The sequence below is a fragment of the Pan troglodytes genome, chromosome 2 (genome assembly GCF_028858775.2).
Source record: "Pan troglodytes isolate AG18354 chromosome 2, NHGRI_mPanTro3-v2.0_pri, whole genome shotgun sequence".
NCBI classification, from domain to species: domain Eukaryota; kingdom Metazoa; phylum Chordata; class Mammalia; order Primates; family Hominidae; genus Pan; species Pan troglodytes.
The window spans coordinates 97,195,941-97,212,651 of record NC_086015.1 but is presented as its reverse complement, the minus strand read 5'-3'; the positions used below and the strand labels follow the sequence as shown (position 1 = coordinate 97,212,651).

The following is a 16,711-nucleotide window of genomic DNA, read 5'->3' as shown; positions in this document are numbered from 1 at the left end:
CCAGCTTCCTTTGGAAGTAAAGCAGCCTTGAGAAGAGTTTTCATTAAAGAGGCATTAATGATGGAGGACCTTTGCATAGTGAGGCAACCTCTTTCTGCCCATATAACAGCATGGTAGTGCAGGATATGGACGGAATATTCAGAATCAGTATAAATATTGATGTGTAGTCCCTTTGCAAGAGTGAGGGCTCTAGTTAAGGCAATGAGTTTGGCTTGCGGAGAGGGAGTGGAGGGGGGCAGAGCGGTAGCCTCAATGATAGATGTGGAAGATACTATAGCATAGCCTGCCTTTGCTGGTGAGTGGTGATTTGGCCTGGTGGAACTGCCATCGATAAACCAAGTGTGATCAGGGTGAGGAACAGGAAAGAAGGAAATATGGGGAAATGTAATGAATGTCAAGTGGATCAGAGAGATACAGTCATGGGGGTCAAGTGTGGTATTCAGAATAATGTGGGAGGCTGGATTGAAGTCCAGGCCAGGAACAATAGTAATTGTGGGAGACTCAACAAAGGGTGAGTATAGCTGAAGGAGCTGGGTAGCAGAAAGCATACGCATCAGGTGTGAGTAAGAAAATAGATTTTGGAAGTTATGAGAATTGTAGAGAGTGCGTTGAGAATAGTTTGTGATTTTGAGGGCCTCTAAAAGTGTTATGGCAGTAGCAGCTGCCGCACGGAGGCATGATGGCCAGCCTAAAACAGTAAGGTCAAGTTGTTTGGACAAAAAGGCTACAAGGTGTGGTCCTGGTCCTTGTGTAAGAATTCCAACTGCACAGCCCTGCACTTTGGCTGTGTGTAATGAAAAGGGTTGGGATGAGTCAGGGAGAGCTAGTGTGGGAGCAGTCTCTAAAGCTGTCTTCAAGGAACGGAAAGAGGAGTGGGCAAAGGATTTAGGATCTATGGGGTCAGCTAAATTTCCTTTTGTGAGTTTATGTGATGGTTTTGTTAGGATGGCAAAAGCAGGTATCCAAAGGTGAAAGTATCCAATCATGCCCAGGAAGGAAAGGAGCTGTTGTTTTGTAGAAGGGGTTGGGGTCTGAGAGATCAGTTGGTCATGATCAGCAGGGAGATCACGTGGGTTTTCATGAAGAACTATGCCAAGTTAGGTAATGGATGGAGAAGAAATTTGAGCTTTGGAAGGAGATACTTGATATCCCATGGAGAATAAATGTTGAAGGAGCAGGAGGGTGTCTTTTTGAGAAGATTCAAAGGCAGGGCTACAAAGTAGGTCATCAACATATTGAATAAGGTGAGAAGTGGAGGAGTGGAAAGAAAGTAAATCATGAGAAAGAGCTTGGCTGAAGTAATGAGGGCTGTCCCTGAAGCCTTGCAGCAGTACAGCCCAGGTAATTTGCAGGGACTGATGGGTGTCAGGGTAAAGGCAAAGAGAGGCTGGGATGAGGGGTGCAGTGGAATAGTGAAAAAACCATCGTTAAGATCAAGAATGGAATAGTGAGTTGTGGAGGAAGGTATTGAGGGCAAAAGAGTGTATGGGTTGGGCACCAGAGGGTGGATAGGCAAAACAGTTTGGTTGATAAGGCGCAGATCTTGAACTAACCTGTAAGACTTGTCTGGTTTTTGAATAGGTAAAATGGGGGAATTGTAAGGAGAGTTTATAAGTTTTAGAAGCCCATGCTGTAGCAGGTGAGTGATAACAGGCTTTAATCCCCTTAAAGCCTGTTGTGGGATAGGATACTGGTGTTGAGCAAGGTAATGGTGATTAGGGTTTAATGGGATAGTAATGGACATGTGATCAGTTGCCAGGGAGGTAGTAGAAGTAGGGGGATATGAGAGGAAGATGTGAAGGAGGCTTTGGGTTGGGAAGAAGGGTGGCATCAGGGAAGCAGATAATTTGCTTAAGATGTGTCAGTCTAATAAGGGAGCTGGGCAGGTGGGGATAACTAAAAAGGAGTGCATAAAAGAATATTGTCCAAGTTGGCATCAGAGTTGGGGAGTTTTAAGAGATTTAGAAGCCTAGACGTCAATACCCACAACAGTTATGGAGGCAAGGGAAACACGCCCTTGAAAAGAAGGTAATGTGGAGTGGGTAGCCTCCATATTGATTAAGAAGGTGACAGACTTACCCCTCAATGTAAGAGTTACCCAAAGCATATGTGATGGTCCAGGAGGCTTCCAGGAGACTTCCGAGGCAATCAGGCAGTGTCAGTCTTCAGCCGCTAAGCTGAGAAAATCTGGGAAGGCGTCAATCCGAGAGCCTTGGGCCAGAGTTCCAGGGGCTCTGGGAGTGACTGATGGGTGAGTTGGACTGTCCGATTTCCAGTGGGGTTCTGCACAGATGGGACATGGCTTAGGAGGTATCCCAGGCTGCGGGCATTCCTTGGCCCAGTGGCCAGATTTCCGGCACTTGAAGCAAGATCCTGGGGGAGGAGGTCCTGAAAGAATGCCTGACCACTGTGGCTTAGGCGTTTTGAAGTTCTTGTGTGCTGGAGATGTGGCTGGGATTTCTCTCACAGTGGAGGCAAGGAATTGCAACTCAGAAATATGTTGCTACTTGGCCGCCTCTAACTCTATTATTGTATGCCTTGAAGGTGAAGTTAGTTAAGTCCTGTTGTGGGGTTTGAGGGCCGGAATCTAATTTTTGGAGCTTTTTCTGTCGGGAGCGGATTGGGTAATAAAATGCATATTGAGAATAAGACGGCTTTCTGACCTTTTAGGGTCTAGGGTGGTAAAGGGTCTCAAGTTTGCTGCTAAACAAGCCATAAACTGGGCTGGGTTTTTACATTTGATGAAAAAGAGCCTAAACACTAACTGCTTTGGGAGAGGTCAGATAAAGAAAAGGAGCATTAACCTTGACTATGCCTTTAGCTCCAGCCACCTCTTTAAGAGGAAATTGTTGGTCAGGTCGGGGAGGGCTAGTCGCAGAATGAAACTGTAAGCCAGACCAGGTGTAAGGAAGGGAGGTGATAGAAGGATTATAGGGTCGGGGAGTGGAGGCCTAGGAAGAATTGGAGCCTGATTCAGCCTGGCGGGGAGCAAACTGAGGAGGAGCACTCTGGGGAAGAGGGGAGAGATCAGATTGGTTGGTAGAAAAGGAAGATTGAAAAGACTCAGCGACGCTTGGGGTTGGGACTGAGGGGACGGGCGAGAGGGAAAGAAGGAGGATTTGGGATGAGTTGCATTAGGAACAGAGACTAGGGAGGGACTGATGTGTAAAAGAATGCCTGGACATCAGGCACCTCAGACCATTTGCTCATTTTATGACAAGAATTATCTAGATCATGTAGGATGGAGAAATTGAAAGTGCCATTTTCTGGCTATTTGGAACAATTGTCGAGTTTGTATTGGGGTCAAGTGGCATTGCAGAAGAAAACAAGGTGTTTAGGTTTTAGGTCAGGTGTGAGTTGAAGAGATTTTAAGTTTTTGGGAATACAAGCTAAGGGAGAAGAAGGGGGAATAGAGGGTGGAAGGTTGCCCATAGTGAAGGAGGCAAGCCCAGAGAAAAGAGAGGGTAGAGACATGGAGAAGGGGGGTGGTGAGCAGCCCTGGGCTGCAGTGTGGGTGAGCAGCCAAAGCAGGCATTCCCACCATTGACATGCCACCAAGTGAATGTGGGTGAATGGACGCAGGCATCCCCATGGTGATCAGACAACAATGGAGTGTGGGTGAATAATCAGGCAGGCGTCCCCACAGTGATTAAACACCAAGGGAAGGCTGTCTTCCCAAGTCCGTGACCAGCACCAGAGTTTTGGGTCCACGGATGAAATGTGTCTCCTTTGTCTCTGCTAGAGAGGAAAAAAAACTGGAATTGGAAGGACAGGGAGATTGAAGGATAGCGAGAGAGGGAGATTGAAGGGTAGCAAGAGAGGCTGGAGAAGAGAGTGAAAAGACCGCTTAACCGATTTGAAATTGGTGAGATGTTCCTTGGGCTGGTTGGTCTGAGGACCTGAGGTCGTGGGTGGATCTCCTCACGGAGTGAGGACGAGGACAGGGGACCAGTCTCTGGAAGGAGTCCTCCTGTCCCAGGTCTTTGGCACCAAATGTCATGTGCGTCCGTGTGAAGAGACCACCAAACAGGCTTTGTGTGAGCAATAAAGCTTTTTAATCACCTGGGTGCCAGCGGGCTGAGTCCAAAAAGAGAGTCAGCAAAGGGAGATAGGGGTGGGGCTGTTTTATAGGATTTGGGTAGGTAGTGGAAAATTACAGTCAAAGGGGTTGTTCTCTGGTGGCAGGGGCGGGGGTTACAAGGTGCTCAATGGGGGAGCTGCTGAGCCAGGAGAAGGAATTTCACAAGGTAATGTCATCAGTTAAGGCAGGAACCAGCCATTTTCACTTCTTTTGTGATCCTTCACTTGCTTCAGGCCATCTGGATCTATATGTGCAGGTCACAGGGGATATGATGGCTTAGCTTGGGCTCAGAGGCCTGACAATTACTTCATGTACATTGGGATGGGGAAACTATTGGTGTGTCATTGGGAGATTTTCAAATTAATCCCTCTGCTTCTAGTTGCCTTCTCCCACCCTCCTGCTAAAGCTATGTTAAAGTCTTTCTGAGGCCTCTTTAGGCAAAAGGGTTCTTCCTTTCATTGTAGGCGTCTTTAGGCAAAAGTGTTCTTATTTCCATTATAACTCTGAGTGTGTATATGGGATCTGAGGGAAGAGAGAGACCCTCTCATATTGTTTTATATTGTTTTATACTAAGTACCTGTTTCAAGAAAAAAACAAGGAAGTGAAACCAAAGACAGGCAGCCCAGCGCCAGGCCCAAAACTGGGCCTGGGCCTGCCTGGCCTAAACCTAGTGGTTAAAAATCAACTCAGGCTGAGCATGGTGACTCACGCCTGTAATCCCAGTACTTTGGGAGGCTGAGGTGGGCGGATCACGAGGTCAGGAGATCAAGACCATCCTGGTGAACATCGTGAAACCCTGTCTCTACTAAAAATACAAAAAATTAGCCAGGTGAGGTGGCGGGTACCTGTAGTCCCAGCTACTCGGGAGGCTGAGGCAGGAGAATGGCATGAACCCAGGAGGCGGAGCTTGCAGTGAGCAGAGATCATGCCACTGCACTCCAGCCTGGGCGACAGAGCGAGACTCCATCTCAAAAAAAAAAAAAAAAATCAACTCATGACTTAGAAACCGATGTTATCCATAGATTCCCGGCATTGTATAAAAGAACATTGTGAAACTCCCTGCTCTGTTCTGTTTCAATCTGACCACTGGTGCATGCAGCCCCTGTCACGTACTGCCTGCTTGCTCAAATCAACCATGACCCTTTCATGTGAAATCTTTAGTCTTGTGAGCCCTTAAAAGGGACAGAAACTGTACACTCAGGGAGCTCGGATTTTAAGGCAGTAGCTTGCTGATGCTCCCAGCTGAATAAAAGCCCTTCCTTCTACAACTCGGTGTCTGAGAGGTTTTGTCTGTGGCTCGTCCTGCTACGGATCAACTCTTCCTGTCCCTTGTTTATTCACCAACAGGTTCTCATCAGCTTTCCAGCTTGGATAATTTGATGAAATCACTTATTTAATAATGACCCCTACCATGCTGTCAATTGTTATATTTTTTAAACAAAAAAACATGTTTTTAAAAATTCTCTTACTCCTTAAAATTTTTAAACATTTATCTTAATATCATTTTTATGTGGTCCTAGAGGGAGAAGCCATAAATACTCTCTGCCATCATTAACCATAAGCATCACTTTGTATGCCTTTACAGAGCAGCTAGAAATAGTCCATGACTTACTTGCCTTGTGTATTAGTCTGCTCAGGCTGCTACAACAAAACAACACAGAGTTCATGGCTTAAACCATAGAAATTTATTTTCTTGCAGTTCTGGAGTCTAGAAAGTCCAATATTAAGTTCAGTTAACTCAGTTTCTGGTGCAGGCTTTTTTCCTGGCTTCCAAATGGCTGCCTTCTCGCTGGCTACTCAGATGGCCTTTCTTTGGTGTGTGCACAGGGGATAGAGAAAGCACAACAGAGCTATAGAGAACTCCCCTGAGTCCCTTCTTATAAGGACACTAATCCTTTATTATTATTATTGCTTTTATATTTATTTATTTATATAATTTCAACTTTCTATTTTAGATTCAGGGGATACATGTGCAGGTTTGTTACATGGGCATATTACGTGGTGCTCAGATTTGGGGCAAAATGATCCTGTCACCCAAATAGTGAGCATAGCAAACAACAGTTAGTTTTTCAACTCTTTTCTCTTCCCTCTCTTCCCTCTCTTCCCCCTTTAATAGTCATCAGAGTCTGTTGTTGCCATTTTTTGGTTCACTAATCTTAGGGGGGTCACATTATGACCCCATCTAGTCTTAATTACTTCCTTAAAGGACCTGTCTCCAAATATAGCCACACTAGGTGTTAGGGCTTCAACATATGAATTTGGAGCGGGGAAGGGGTGTGGGGGGGAGATGGGGACACATTCAGTCCATAACACCTTGCCAAGTACAATGAAAATGCTTATTTTATCATTTTACTTACTATGAAAAAAAAACCAGTAGTTTTTTCATTTTGTCTGCGGCTGACTTTTTTTTTTTTTAATGTGGACTTGAGTTTCTATGTTAACTGCCTCTTTCCTTTCTGCTTGTTTTATTTTTATTTTTTTCCTTGATTCCTTAGCCCAATGATATTCTCTCTTTTCCTTAATGAGTTATTGTTTTATTTCACTGTTATTTAGACTGTGTCTTAAAGCCTTTTGGTTATTTGACAGAGGATTCTGAGATGCTGGTAGAAACCATTGAATTAGAAAGACTTACTTGACGATATACCAATATTCCAAGTAATCTCACTTGCAAATAAGCACTTTAAAAAATAAATTATATCCTAAGAGTCAAAGGAATGCCATTGATATCTGAAATCCTTCTAAGCCTCTAAGCACAGTTTCAGACTTGCTTATTTCAGGGATCTAGGGGCTATTGCAAGTAGGGCGATATTGCAAAATTAGGAGAATTCTTTTACTGTTGCCTTTTTAAGTGTCCAGGAACACTTTGCCTGTTGCTTTTCCAAACATAAATACAGACCCAGGCCACAGAACTAATATATTGATGTAATTGTAACAAAATAAGTCAAATAGAACAAAAACAAAACATTTTCTGTGCAGTAACTTCTTGGTGCATGATGTCAAAATCAAATGATGTTTTGGGGTCCTAGTGGGTAGGAGATAAAAAAGACAATGAAAGCTGAGTGTGGGACTATCTTGCTGCATGTCATGAAAAAGACCTCCTGTTGTAGCATTAGGAAACATAACCAGTTTGCAATCTAGTAGTCAGGAGAAAAAAATAGAGTTGTAGAAAATTCCTTCTTTATCCTTGCCAACATCTGAGCTCTTGAATCCCTTCAATGAAGCATCTTCATTGATCACTGACCAAGAACAAACAATTCAAATAAAAGAAATGGCCAGTGTAACTTTTTTTCTGGGTAATAAAGCTGCGTATTCTATCATTTGAGTAAAGATATTTGCTGTTTGGAGGGAATAACTAATGTGTACTGCTTTCTCTGTCTAGTTAATCAAAGGTTTTAATCTGTGGAAACAATGCCAGAGTGACTTTTTTTTTTTTTTCCTAGAAAGGGGCTGTAAATTGAAGTTATAATTAAATCTTGGTGTAAGGAGAGGTCCGTTTCACTTCTGTTGTTGTTAAACAGTTCAGGCATTACTCCTGTACTCATTCAATGATCTGTTCCAGAATGGAGGGTCAATGGTCACATTTTTTTTTTTAATTCCACCAGTGGCTTTTCTACTTCTAAATAATTGCCAGCCTACACTCCCCTATCCTTAATGTTTTAGAACTCGCCTTTATATGTGTAACATTTCATTCACAGATTACTTCTTCTTTTTCTCTCCCTGGATTTAAATCTTTATCCACACCTATCTCTTAATGATCTTTGACTCTGGTAAAGTATTTCTCATCAGTCAGTATTTGCTCAGTCCTTCAAAAAGACCTAGATACAGTTCATTACAGAATGTTCTTTAACCCATTCCAACCCTTAACACAATATGAGAAGAAATCGTTGCATAGCAGCATAATCCTCAATGTGATACAAAATATAAAATCTAGAGAAAAGCAAGGATAATAGTTGGTGAATCCCTACATAAAAACCCATCTTTGAGTTTTCCTTAATCCTGGCAACCTTCACATTTTTTCAATTGCTTCTTTCCTCCAGTTGGAAATTTTCTGTGGTAGAAATCTTTATGAAAAATAACTGAAGTATTTTATAGTTAATGTAATTATTTTAAATACATTTTTGAATATACAGCCATTTTTACCATTATTATTGTTATTATTTTTACCATTATTAACTAGCCTTTTTTTTTTTTTTTTAATGTGATGGCGTCTTGCTCTGTCACCCAGGCTGGAGTGCAGTGGCGCAATCTCTGCTCACTCCAGCCTCCACCTCCTGGGTTCAAGCGATTCTCCTGCCTCAGCCTCCTGAGTAACTGGGATTAGAGGTGCCCACCACCACTCCTGGTTAAATTTTTTTTTTTTTTTTTTTTTTTGAGACAGAGTCTCTTTCTGTCGCCCAGGCTGGAGTGCAGCAGCATGATCTCAGCTCACTGCAACCTCTGCCTCCTGGGTTCAAGTGGTTCTTCTGCCTCAGCCTCCTGAGTAGCTGGGGTTACAGGCACGCACCACCGCGCCCAGCTAATTTTTGTATTTTTAGTAGAGACGGGGTTTCACCATATTGGCCAGGCTGATCTCAAACTCCTGACCTCGTGATCTGTCCTGGCTAAATTTTGTATTTTTAGTAGAGATTGCATTTCACCATGTTGGCCAGGCTAGTCTCGAACTGCTGACTTCAAGTGATCAGCTCACCTCGGCCTCCCAGAGTGTTGGGATTACAGGTGTGGGCCACCACGCCAGCCCATTATTAATTAATTTTTTTAATAATATATGCAATTATTTTTTCTCAGGCTTTTTTTTTCTTTTTTTTTGAGGCAAGGTCTTGTGCTGTCACCCAGGCTGGAGTGCAGTGACACATTCGGGGCTCCCTGTACCTCAACCTTCTGGGCTCAAGCGATCCTTCAGCCTCAGCCTCTCAAGTAGCTGGGATTCCAGGTGTGCGCCACCATGCCCAGCTACTTTTTAAATTTTTTGTAGAGATGGTGTTTCCCTATGATGCCCAGGCTGGTTTCAAACTCTTGGGTTTAAGGGATCCTCCCACCTCAGCCTCCCAATGTGTTGGGATTACATGTGCAAGCCACAGTACCCAGCCTCAGTCTTGGTTTAAACAAAATATACTGTTTCAACAATTGAGACTTGTGAAGCACAGTTATGTCTCAAAGTATCATCTGGTGGTTCTCTATATTTGTAAAGTGAAAGCCATTTTCCTTCACCTCATCCAACACTGAAGCCCAGACAAAGATAAAAATACTCGGCCAACCCAAGTGCTAGCCAAAGACTCTCTTCTCAGAAACATTCTTTCAAGGGCAATTTTTCATTTATGAGATGCCAAATAAGAAGAGCCTAGGGAAAAGAGAGATGGAAAGCAGAACTAAAAGAGAGATGAGCTTTTGGAGGGAAGAATGTGAGAACCATCTTTGCAAAAAAACAAGGGAGCAAAATGGAAGAGCTTCAGAGGATAAGCTATCCTAAAGCCTGGATGCTCCTCCATCTGCCACCTCATCCTTAACCTGACTGATCAGTTTTGGACAACCTGCAGACCTTTGGTCCTGCCCTCCTTGAACAGAGGGTGGCATTAGCAGAGGGAGTGCTAGCATCACTGTCATTACAGGGACTCTTATGAAACCAATAACAATAAATTATTTTTTGGAGGTAAGTCAATCAAATTTACACTCAAAAAACAAAGACTTACCCCCCACATGAAGAGAACATATGAAGGCTGTGAATACAATTTCAAAGAGAATTCCAGTTCATGTTTGCACAATGGTTTTATTATTGTCATAATTGTTCCACCTGCTTTGGTCATTATTTTGAAGGAATGACTCAGATAAGTTAAAAAAATCAAGTTGACTCAGTTGTACTTCTTATCTTGAAAGACTCATAAACTCCACATTATAATCTAAAATTTTGAATCTGAATGTAACACTTTTCAAGCAACATAGTTGGGTTTTAACAAGGACTTTCTTGAGATACTTCTTAATATAAAGAAGTGAAACAAATGAGTAAGGGACAGTGTGCTAATACAAAAAGAGGACAGGGTTTGGATGCTGGTTGTCTGTGTTCTCAGCTGTGGGAACTTGCTAAAATTAACTCAACTTTAAATTTTAGCTTATTCATATATAAAACGGAAAATTTTAATCTACTTAGAACAGTTATGATTCAGATTAAAGGAGATAATGTAAAACAGCATTTATGTGCTCATATGTCATGGTTATTATGGTAAATAATGGAACTTTTAGATATTGCTGCATGTCAGCAGGGTGAATATTTTTGGGCAGAAGAACTTTGAGCCAATTGCTGAAAGCACTTCAAACCCCATGCTTGTCTCATCCAACAGTCCTGTAGTTTTAATTTGGGTTCATGATGTCATGCCTGTATCTTTCTGGCAAGAAGCAGTAGACTGCTTCAAAAGCCATTCTCTTAGATGGATGGGTTTATTTTGTAAAGGACAGCTAATTATTTAAGATAGTGACCTTATCCACTGCACAACCACATAATTTCTTTTACAAAAATTAAAGTCAGCTCATGGCAGTTGTGCAAGAGCAGAGTATGAGCTGTGGCAGCGGGAGTTATGGGAGACCAAACACGTAGAAAGTTTCTTCTGCTCTTTGACCGAGTGTTGTTTGGCTGAAAGTGGTGCAGCCAAAACCGTAACCAAAGAAGGCATTATGCTTCCAGAAAAGTCTCAGGAAAAGTATTGCAAGCAACAGTAGTAGCTGTTCGATTGGGCCCTAAAGGAAAGGGATTCAAGCAGTCAGTGTGAAAGCTGGAGATAAAGTACTTCTGTCAGAATATGGAGGCACCAAAGTAATTCTAGACCACAAGGATTATTTTTTTATTTAGAGATGGTGACATTCTTGGAAAGTAGGTAGACTGAAATAATTCAGTGTTGAAATGGCATCAACATGAAGCTGCCCATTCCACTGAAGTTCTAAAATCGTACATCATATGTTAATTACTATGTCTTTTATTATAAAGTAATTATATCTAAACTAATGACATCAGTGTCTCTATAATTTAGTTTCACTGTATTGATAAACACATTTCCAAATAAAAATATGTAAATGAAAAAAGTTAAATCAGGTACATCATGGACATTTGAGTAGCAGAATACACTCAAGAAAAGAGCACTGGGCTAAGGGGATGGGTATATTTGAATTCCATTAGCACAACTCATAGCAAATCATGTCACCTCTCTCAGCTTCAATTTCTTCAATAGGAAAATAGGGATGATAATTCTGTCTTATAGTTTATTTCAGTATGTGAAAATCAAATGAAATAATTAATTCGTGCTTTGAACATTGTTATGTATCATACCAATTTAAAGCATTGTTGGGCTGAACTAGATGAAATCCAAATTTAGTGCAAATATATTTAGACAAAATTTTTTGTTGTTGTTAGCTTAATTTTCCTGTAGGACAGAAGCATAACAGTTTTTGTTTTTTTAATATTCCTCTCAACAATTGAGACAATAAAACTTCCTGATTTTTGAAAAGCAGCAGACAATAAACAATGGATTGCAGGTCTGAGAGTTGGGATGCCTATGATCTAGCTGTAGTTTTGTTGTTTATTCACTTTACAATTATGGAAAAATATGTTGCATGCTTTTTACCTGAGTTTCATCATCTCTTAAATAATAAAGGTGGTTATGTTTACTTTTATAAACTTAAGTGGACATTCCCAAGAACTCAAAAACCTTGGCTATTCTGGGTGATTTAGACCTTTGCTTTCACAAGCATGAATACAGTATGTGTTATTACACCTGCTTTGTACCCTTTAGTTGGGACCCATACGGGGAAAGAGATGTTCTTAAAAATCACTATCAAACTCCTAATTCCAAAAGTTAATATTGTGTAAGGAAAAAATGCCAAGAAGTGAATATATATGGAGCTTTATTTCCTAAGTGCATTTAACCTTGATTTTTAAAATTGAATCAGTGTATTCACCCTTCAATGAAAGTGTTATTGTTTTCCCCAGAAAGAATCACATAGTTGCTGTAAAGTTCAAAAAGTCCAAATTTTTTGCTGTATTTATTACAAACTAGCATGCGTAAAACTACTTAAAATAAATGAGATAATTGCCCACGTCAGGCTCTTTCACTGTTGACAGGACTGTCATTGATAAGTCAATAACACACTTGGCAGATAGCATGATCACAGAGTACCATCTTTTATATACGTTCTGCCTTGACTTAATCTCTATTTTAATGAGCATGATAAACCTGGCAAGAGATAGGGTTACAAATCTAACCCAAACAATTTATTTATTTATCCATTACATTTAAACCTCTGCTTTGGCAAGTCAGAGAAATAAAGTAATATTACTTCACTCCTGAAAGATTTAAGTTACTTAACTGATAAATATAGTGAGTGACTGTTGATAAATCTTTTTGCTTTTTTCTTTCTTCTATTGTCAACTTTTGAGTATTTATTGCTTATTGTTTACCAGGTAATAAGAGACAAGAAAAGGGAAAGAAATTCAGACATTTATATTACTTGTTTATCTTCTTAGTGAAAGAACCATTTGTGGTTAAAATCAGGAAAAAAGTTACTTGTAGATTTTATTTATGTTTTTTACATTTTTCATTAAAAAGCTGTATTAACATGCTAAAATAATAAACCAAAACTCGACACTCTCCATACTTTTCTCCAAATATAATTGTTGTATTAGCAGTTTGTCTTTCCAAACTCTTTTCTGTGTATTTTTCCACATGATATTTACATATATACTACTTTAGCTGATTTATAGAGAATTATGCAATGAGTGTGGCATTTTACAACTTGCATTTTAACTTACTGTATCTTTGAGATCTCCAGTACAAGAGTATCTTCCTTTTAGCAACTGCATATTATTCCACAGTACGGGTTTATTATAGCTTTTATTTCCATTCCCCTCTTTTTTTTTTAAGTCAGGGTCTTGCTCTGTCACCCACACTGGAGTGCAGTGGTGTGATCATAGCTGACTATAGCCTTGACCCCCCACAGGCTCAAGTGATCCTCCTGCCTCAGCCTCCTGACTAGCTGGGACTACAGGTGTGCACCACTACACCTGGACAATTGTTAAAATTTTTTGGAGATGTGGGGTCTCTCTTTGTCATCCAGGCTGGTCTTGAACTCCTTGGCTCAAGTGATCCTCCTGCCTTGGCCTCCCAAAGTGCTGGGATTACAGGCATGAGCCACCGTGCCTGATCCTGTGCTCCTCTTGATAGATATTTAAGTCATTTTTAATTTTTTGATCTCACAAACAGTCTTTCAATAAACAATTCTATTTTTTCCAGCACATGGGCATATATGTAGGACATACTTAGAAGCAGAGTTGTTGAGATGACGAGTATATGTGCTTTAAATTTTACCAAAATACCTTCAAATAAAACCTGCCAGTTTATGCTCCACTACCAGTGTACAAGAATGCATGTTTTCCCTTACTCTCACCAATAATTGATATTATCATTCTTTTAAAGTTTTGCCAGTCTAATATGCAAAAATATAATTTTTAAAATAGTTTGATTTGAACAGTTTATAATGTTTATTGCCCGTTTATTCTCTGTAGTGATGGTTTATATGATTGTTTATATTGTTTTCTTTATAGTTTGTTTATATTTTAGAAATGATTTTATATACAACCGTGCATGCATTTCTGTATTGGTCAGCTTATCTGGATGCAATTTTTTCTATTCTATATGCTGTAAGTATTTTCCTCCAGTCTGTTGCTTGATATTGAACTTTGTTATGTTATTTTTATTGTTGCTGTTCAACAACAATCTCCACAGAGATCACAAAGGTTTTTCATTAAAATTGAGAAAGTTTATTACTCTTGCTTTAAAGATGGTATGGCTTTTTTTTTTTTTTTTTTTTTTGAGACAGAGTCTTGCTCTATTGCCCAGGCTGGAGTGCAGTGGCAGGATCTCAGCTCACTGTAACCTCTGGCTCCCTGGTTCAAATGATTCTCATGTCTCAGTTTCCCAAATAGCTGGGATTACAGGCATGTTCCACCAGGCCTGGCTAAGACTATGGCTTTTGATATAGGCATTTCATCATGTTTTTTCTTTTTTTTCAGATTTTTTTTTTTAGAATGAGGGTCTTACTGGCTGGAGTGAAGTGGTATGATCACAGCTCACTGTAACCTTGAATTCCTGCACTCAAGTGGCACTCCCGCCTTAGCCTCCCAGGTAGCAAGGACTATAAGTGCATACCACCATGACCAATTAATATTTTTTATGTGGTGGCGCATTCTAGTAATCCCAGCTACTCAGGAGGCTGATGCAGGAGAATCACTTGAATCTGGCAGGCAGAGGTTGCAGTGAGCCGAGATCATGCCACTGCACTCCAGCCTGGGTGACAGAGTGAGACTCCGTCTCAAAAAAAGAAAAAAAAAATATATATATATATACACACACACATATATATACACACACATATATATATACACACGTATATATATATATACATATATATACACACGTATATATATATACATATATACACACGTATATATATATACATATATATATACACACGTATATATATATGTTTGTTTGTTTTTTGTAGAAATGGGGTCTCACTATTTTGCCCAGGCTGGGTTTGAACCACCTGGGTTCAGGTGGACCTCCCACCTCAGCCTCCCAAAGTGCTGGGATTACGAAGGTGAGCCACCACACCTGGCCTCAGCATGTTTTCTCTGATGTAGTCATAATAAAGGAAGTATTGAATATTATCTGGTGTGTTTAACCTCAAGTATAAACCTGAATAATTTGTGTAGACCATCATACAAGGGCTGCAGCTGCACACCAAACCTGCTCTCTGAATTGTTAACCAACGTGCTTCTGTACCTGCATTTTTTTCTTAGTTCGATCATACTGATTTTAAATGTCATACAATTCATAGGCAGAAAATGATTTTAACTCTTATTGTTTAATAAAACAATATATTTTACATGGAAAAATGATTAATTCATATAAACTTATTTTTTCCTTCAGTTTTGTCAAAGCAACAGGCTTCACAAATCCTGGTTAGGAAGCGTCGTGCAAATTCTTTACTTGAAGAAACCAAACAGGGTAATCTTGAAAGAGAATGCATCGAAGAACTGTGCAATAAAGAAGAAGCCAGGGAGGTCTTTGAAAATGACCCGGAAACGGTAAGCATTTATGGAAACTATCAAGTTCACACATCTAGACATACAACTGCAGACTGAACATTTCCAGCCTGTACTTCCTTCTGTTCCATCTTAAAGTCAATAATTCTGTGTATCACCTTCCACACATAACCACTTCCATTTCAGGAGAAAGTACCTTCAAAGGAAAGTGGGCTTGTTAGGCAGACATGATCACCAATAACAGCTTGTTCTGACTAAACTATAGTTCAGTTACACCTCATTATCAGCAAATAGTATTGACCTCATGGTTTGTAAATATTTTCTTCTAACCAGAATTTGATAGTGTTAGGGGGAGGGGAGAGGAAGTACCTTTAAAGGAAAATGGGCTTTTTAGGCAGACATGATCACCAATAACAGCTTGTTCTGACTAAACTATAGTTCAGTTACACTTCATTATCAGCAAATAGTATTGACCTCATGGTTTGCAAATATTTTCTTCTAACCAGAATTTGATAGTGTTAGAGGGAGGGGAAAGGATGTCTGAAGTATTAACGTGTGTGTGTGTGTGTGTGTGTGTGTGCGCGCGTGCGTGCATGCTAGTTTGGATTATTATTACAATGCTTCATTAAATTTCTCCATTGGCATTTATTTTTATTTTTATTTTTTGAAACAAAGTCTCTTTCTGTTGCCCAGGCTAGAGTGCAGTGGTGCAATCTCTGCTCACTGTAGCCCCCACTTCCCGGGTTCAAGAGATTCTCATGCCTCAGCCACCTGAGTAGGTGGGATTAGAGGCGTGTGCCACCATGCCTGGCTAATTTTTGTATTTTTAGTAGAGACGGGGTTTTGCCATGTTGGCCAGGCAAGTCTCAAACTCCTGGGCTTAAGCAATCCACCTGCCTTGGCCTCCTAAAGTGCTGAGATTACAGGCATGAGCCACTGCGCCCGGCCCACTGTTACTTTACATGAAAGATTTTAATTCACAATTGTAGGTATCATCTAATATTGAAATTTTAAATAGATTTTAAATAGATCTCAAAGTAGAGAGATCAGTGTAATAAATTTCATTATAAAAACTCCCCCACCCCTTTAATAATGATCAACACTCTGCCATTCTTGTTTTACCTATTTTTTTCCCCATCCATTCTAATTTTTGTTTTGTTATTCTGGAATATTGTAAGGCATGCCTGTCTGCCCAAGATACCATATTAGTACATCACTCATTAATATTGAGTGTGTATTTCTAACACAATGGATACATTCTATCAGCTTAGCCTCTAAGCAGCAAAAGCCCAGTGAGGGAGAAGACCTTGATGTGGAGGAGGAAAGATAGTGAGGAAGGAAAACTCATTTATGTGCTTCCTCCCTTCCACTAATTCTAGCATTGGTCTCATTGACAGAAGAGAAAAAAATGACAGAAAGAGCAAGACAGAAAGGGGAGAAATGAAAAAAAAAGTTACTTTTTTTTTTTTTTTTTTAGACAGGGTCTTGCTCTGTTGCCCAGGCTAGAGTGCAGTGGCATGATCATGGTTCACTGCCGCCCTGAC

At 40.3% G+C, this 16,711-nt stretch overlaps 1 protein-coding gene across 1 annotated transcript in view; it reads left to right on the top strand.

The window, feature by feature from the left end:
* Positions 1–16,711, top strand: part of PROS1 (protein S) — a 104,471-nt gene that overhangs the window by 31,717 nt on the left and 56,043 nt on the right. Inside the window, exon 2 of the mRNA XM_516603.7 lies at positions 15,052–15,209. Coding sequence (XP_516603.3) covers positions 15,052–15,209 — 158 coding nt within the window. The remainder of the gene's footprint in view (positions 1–15,051; positions 15,210–16,711) is intronic.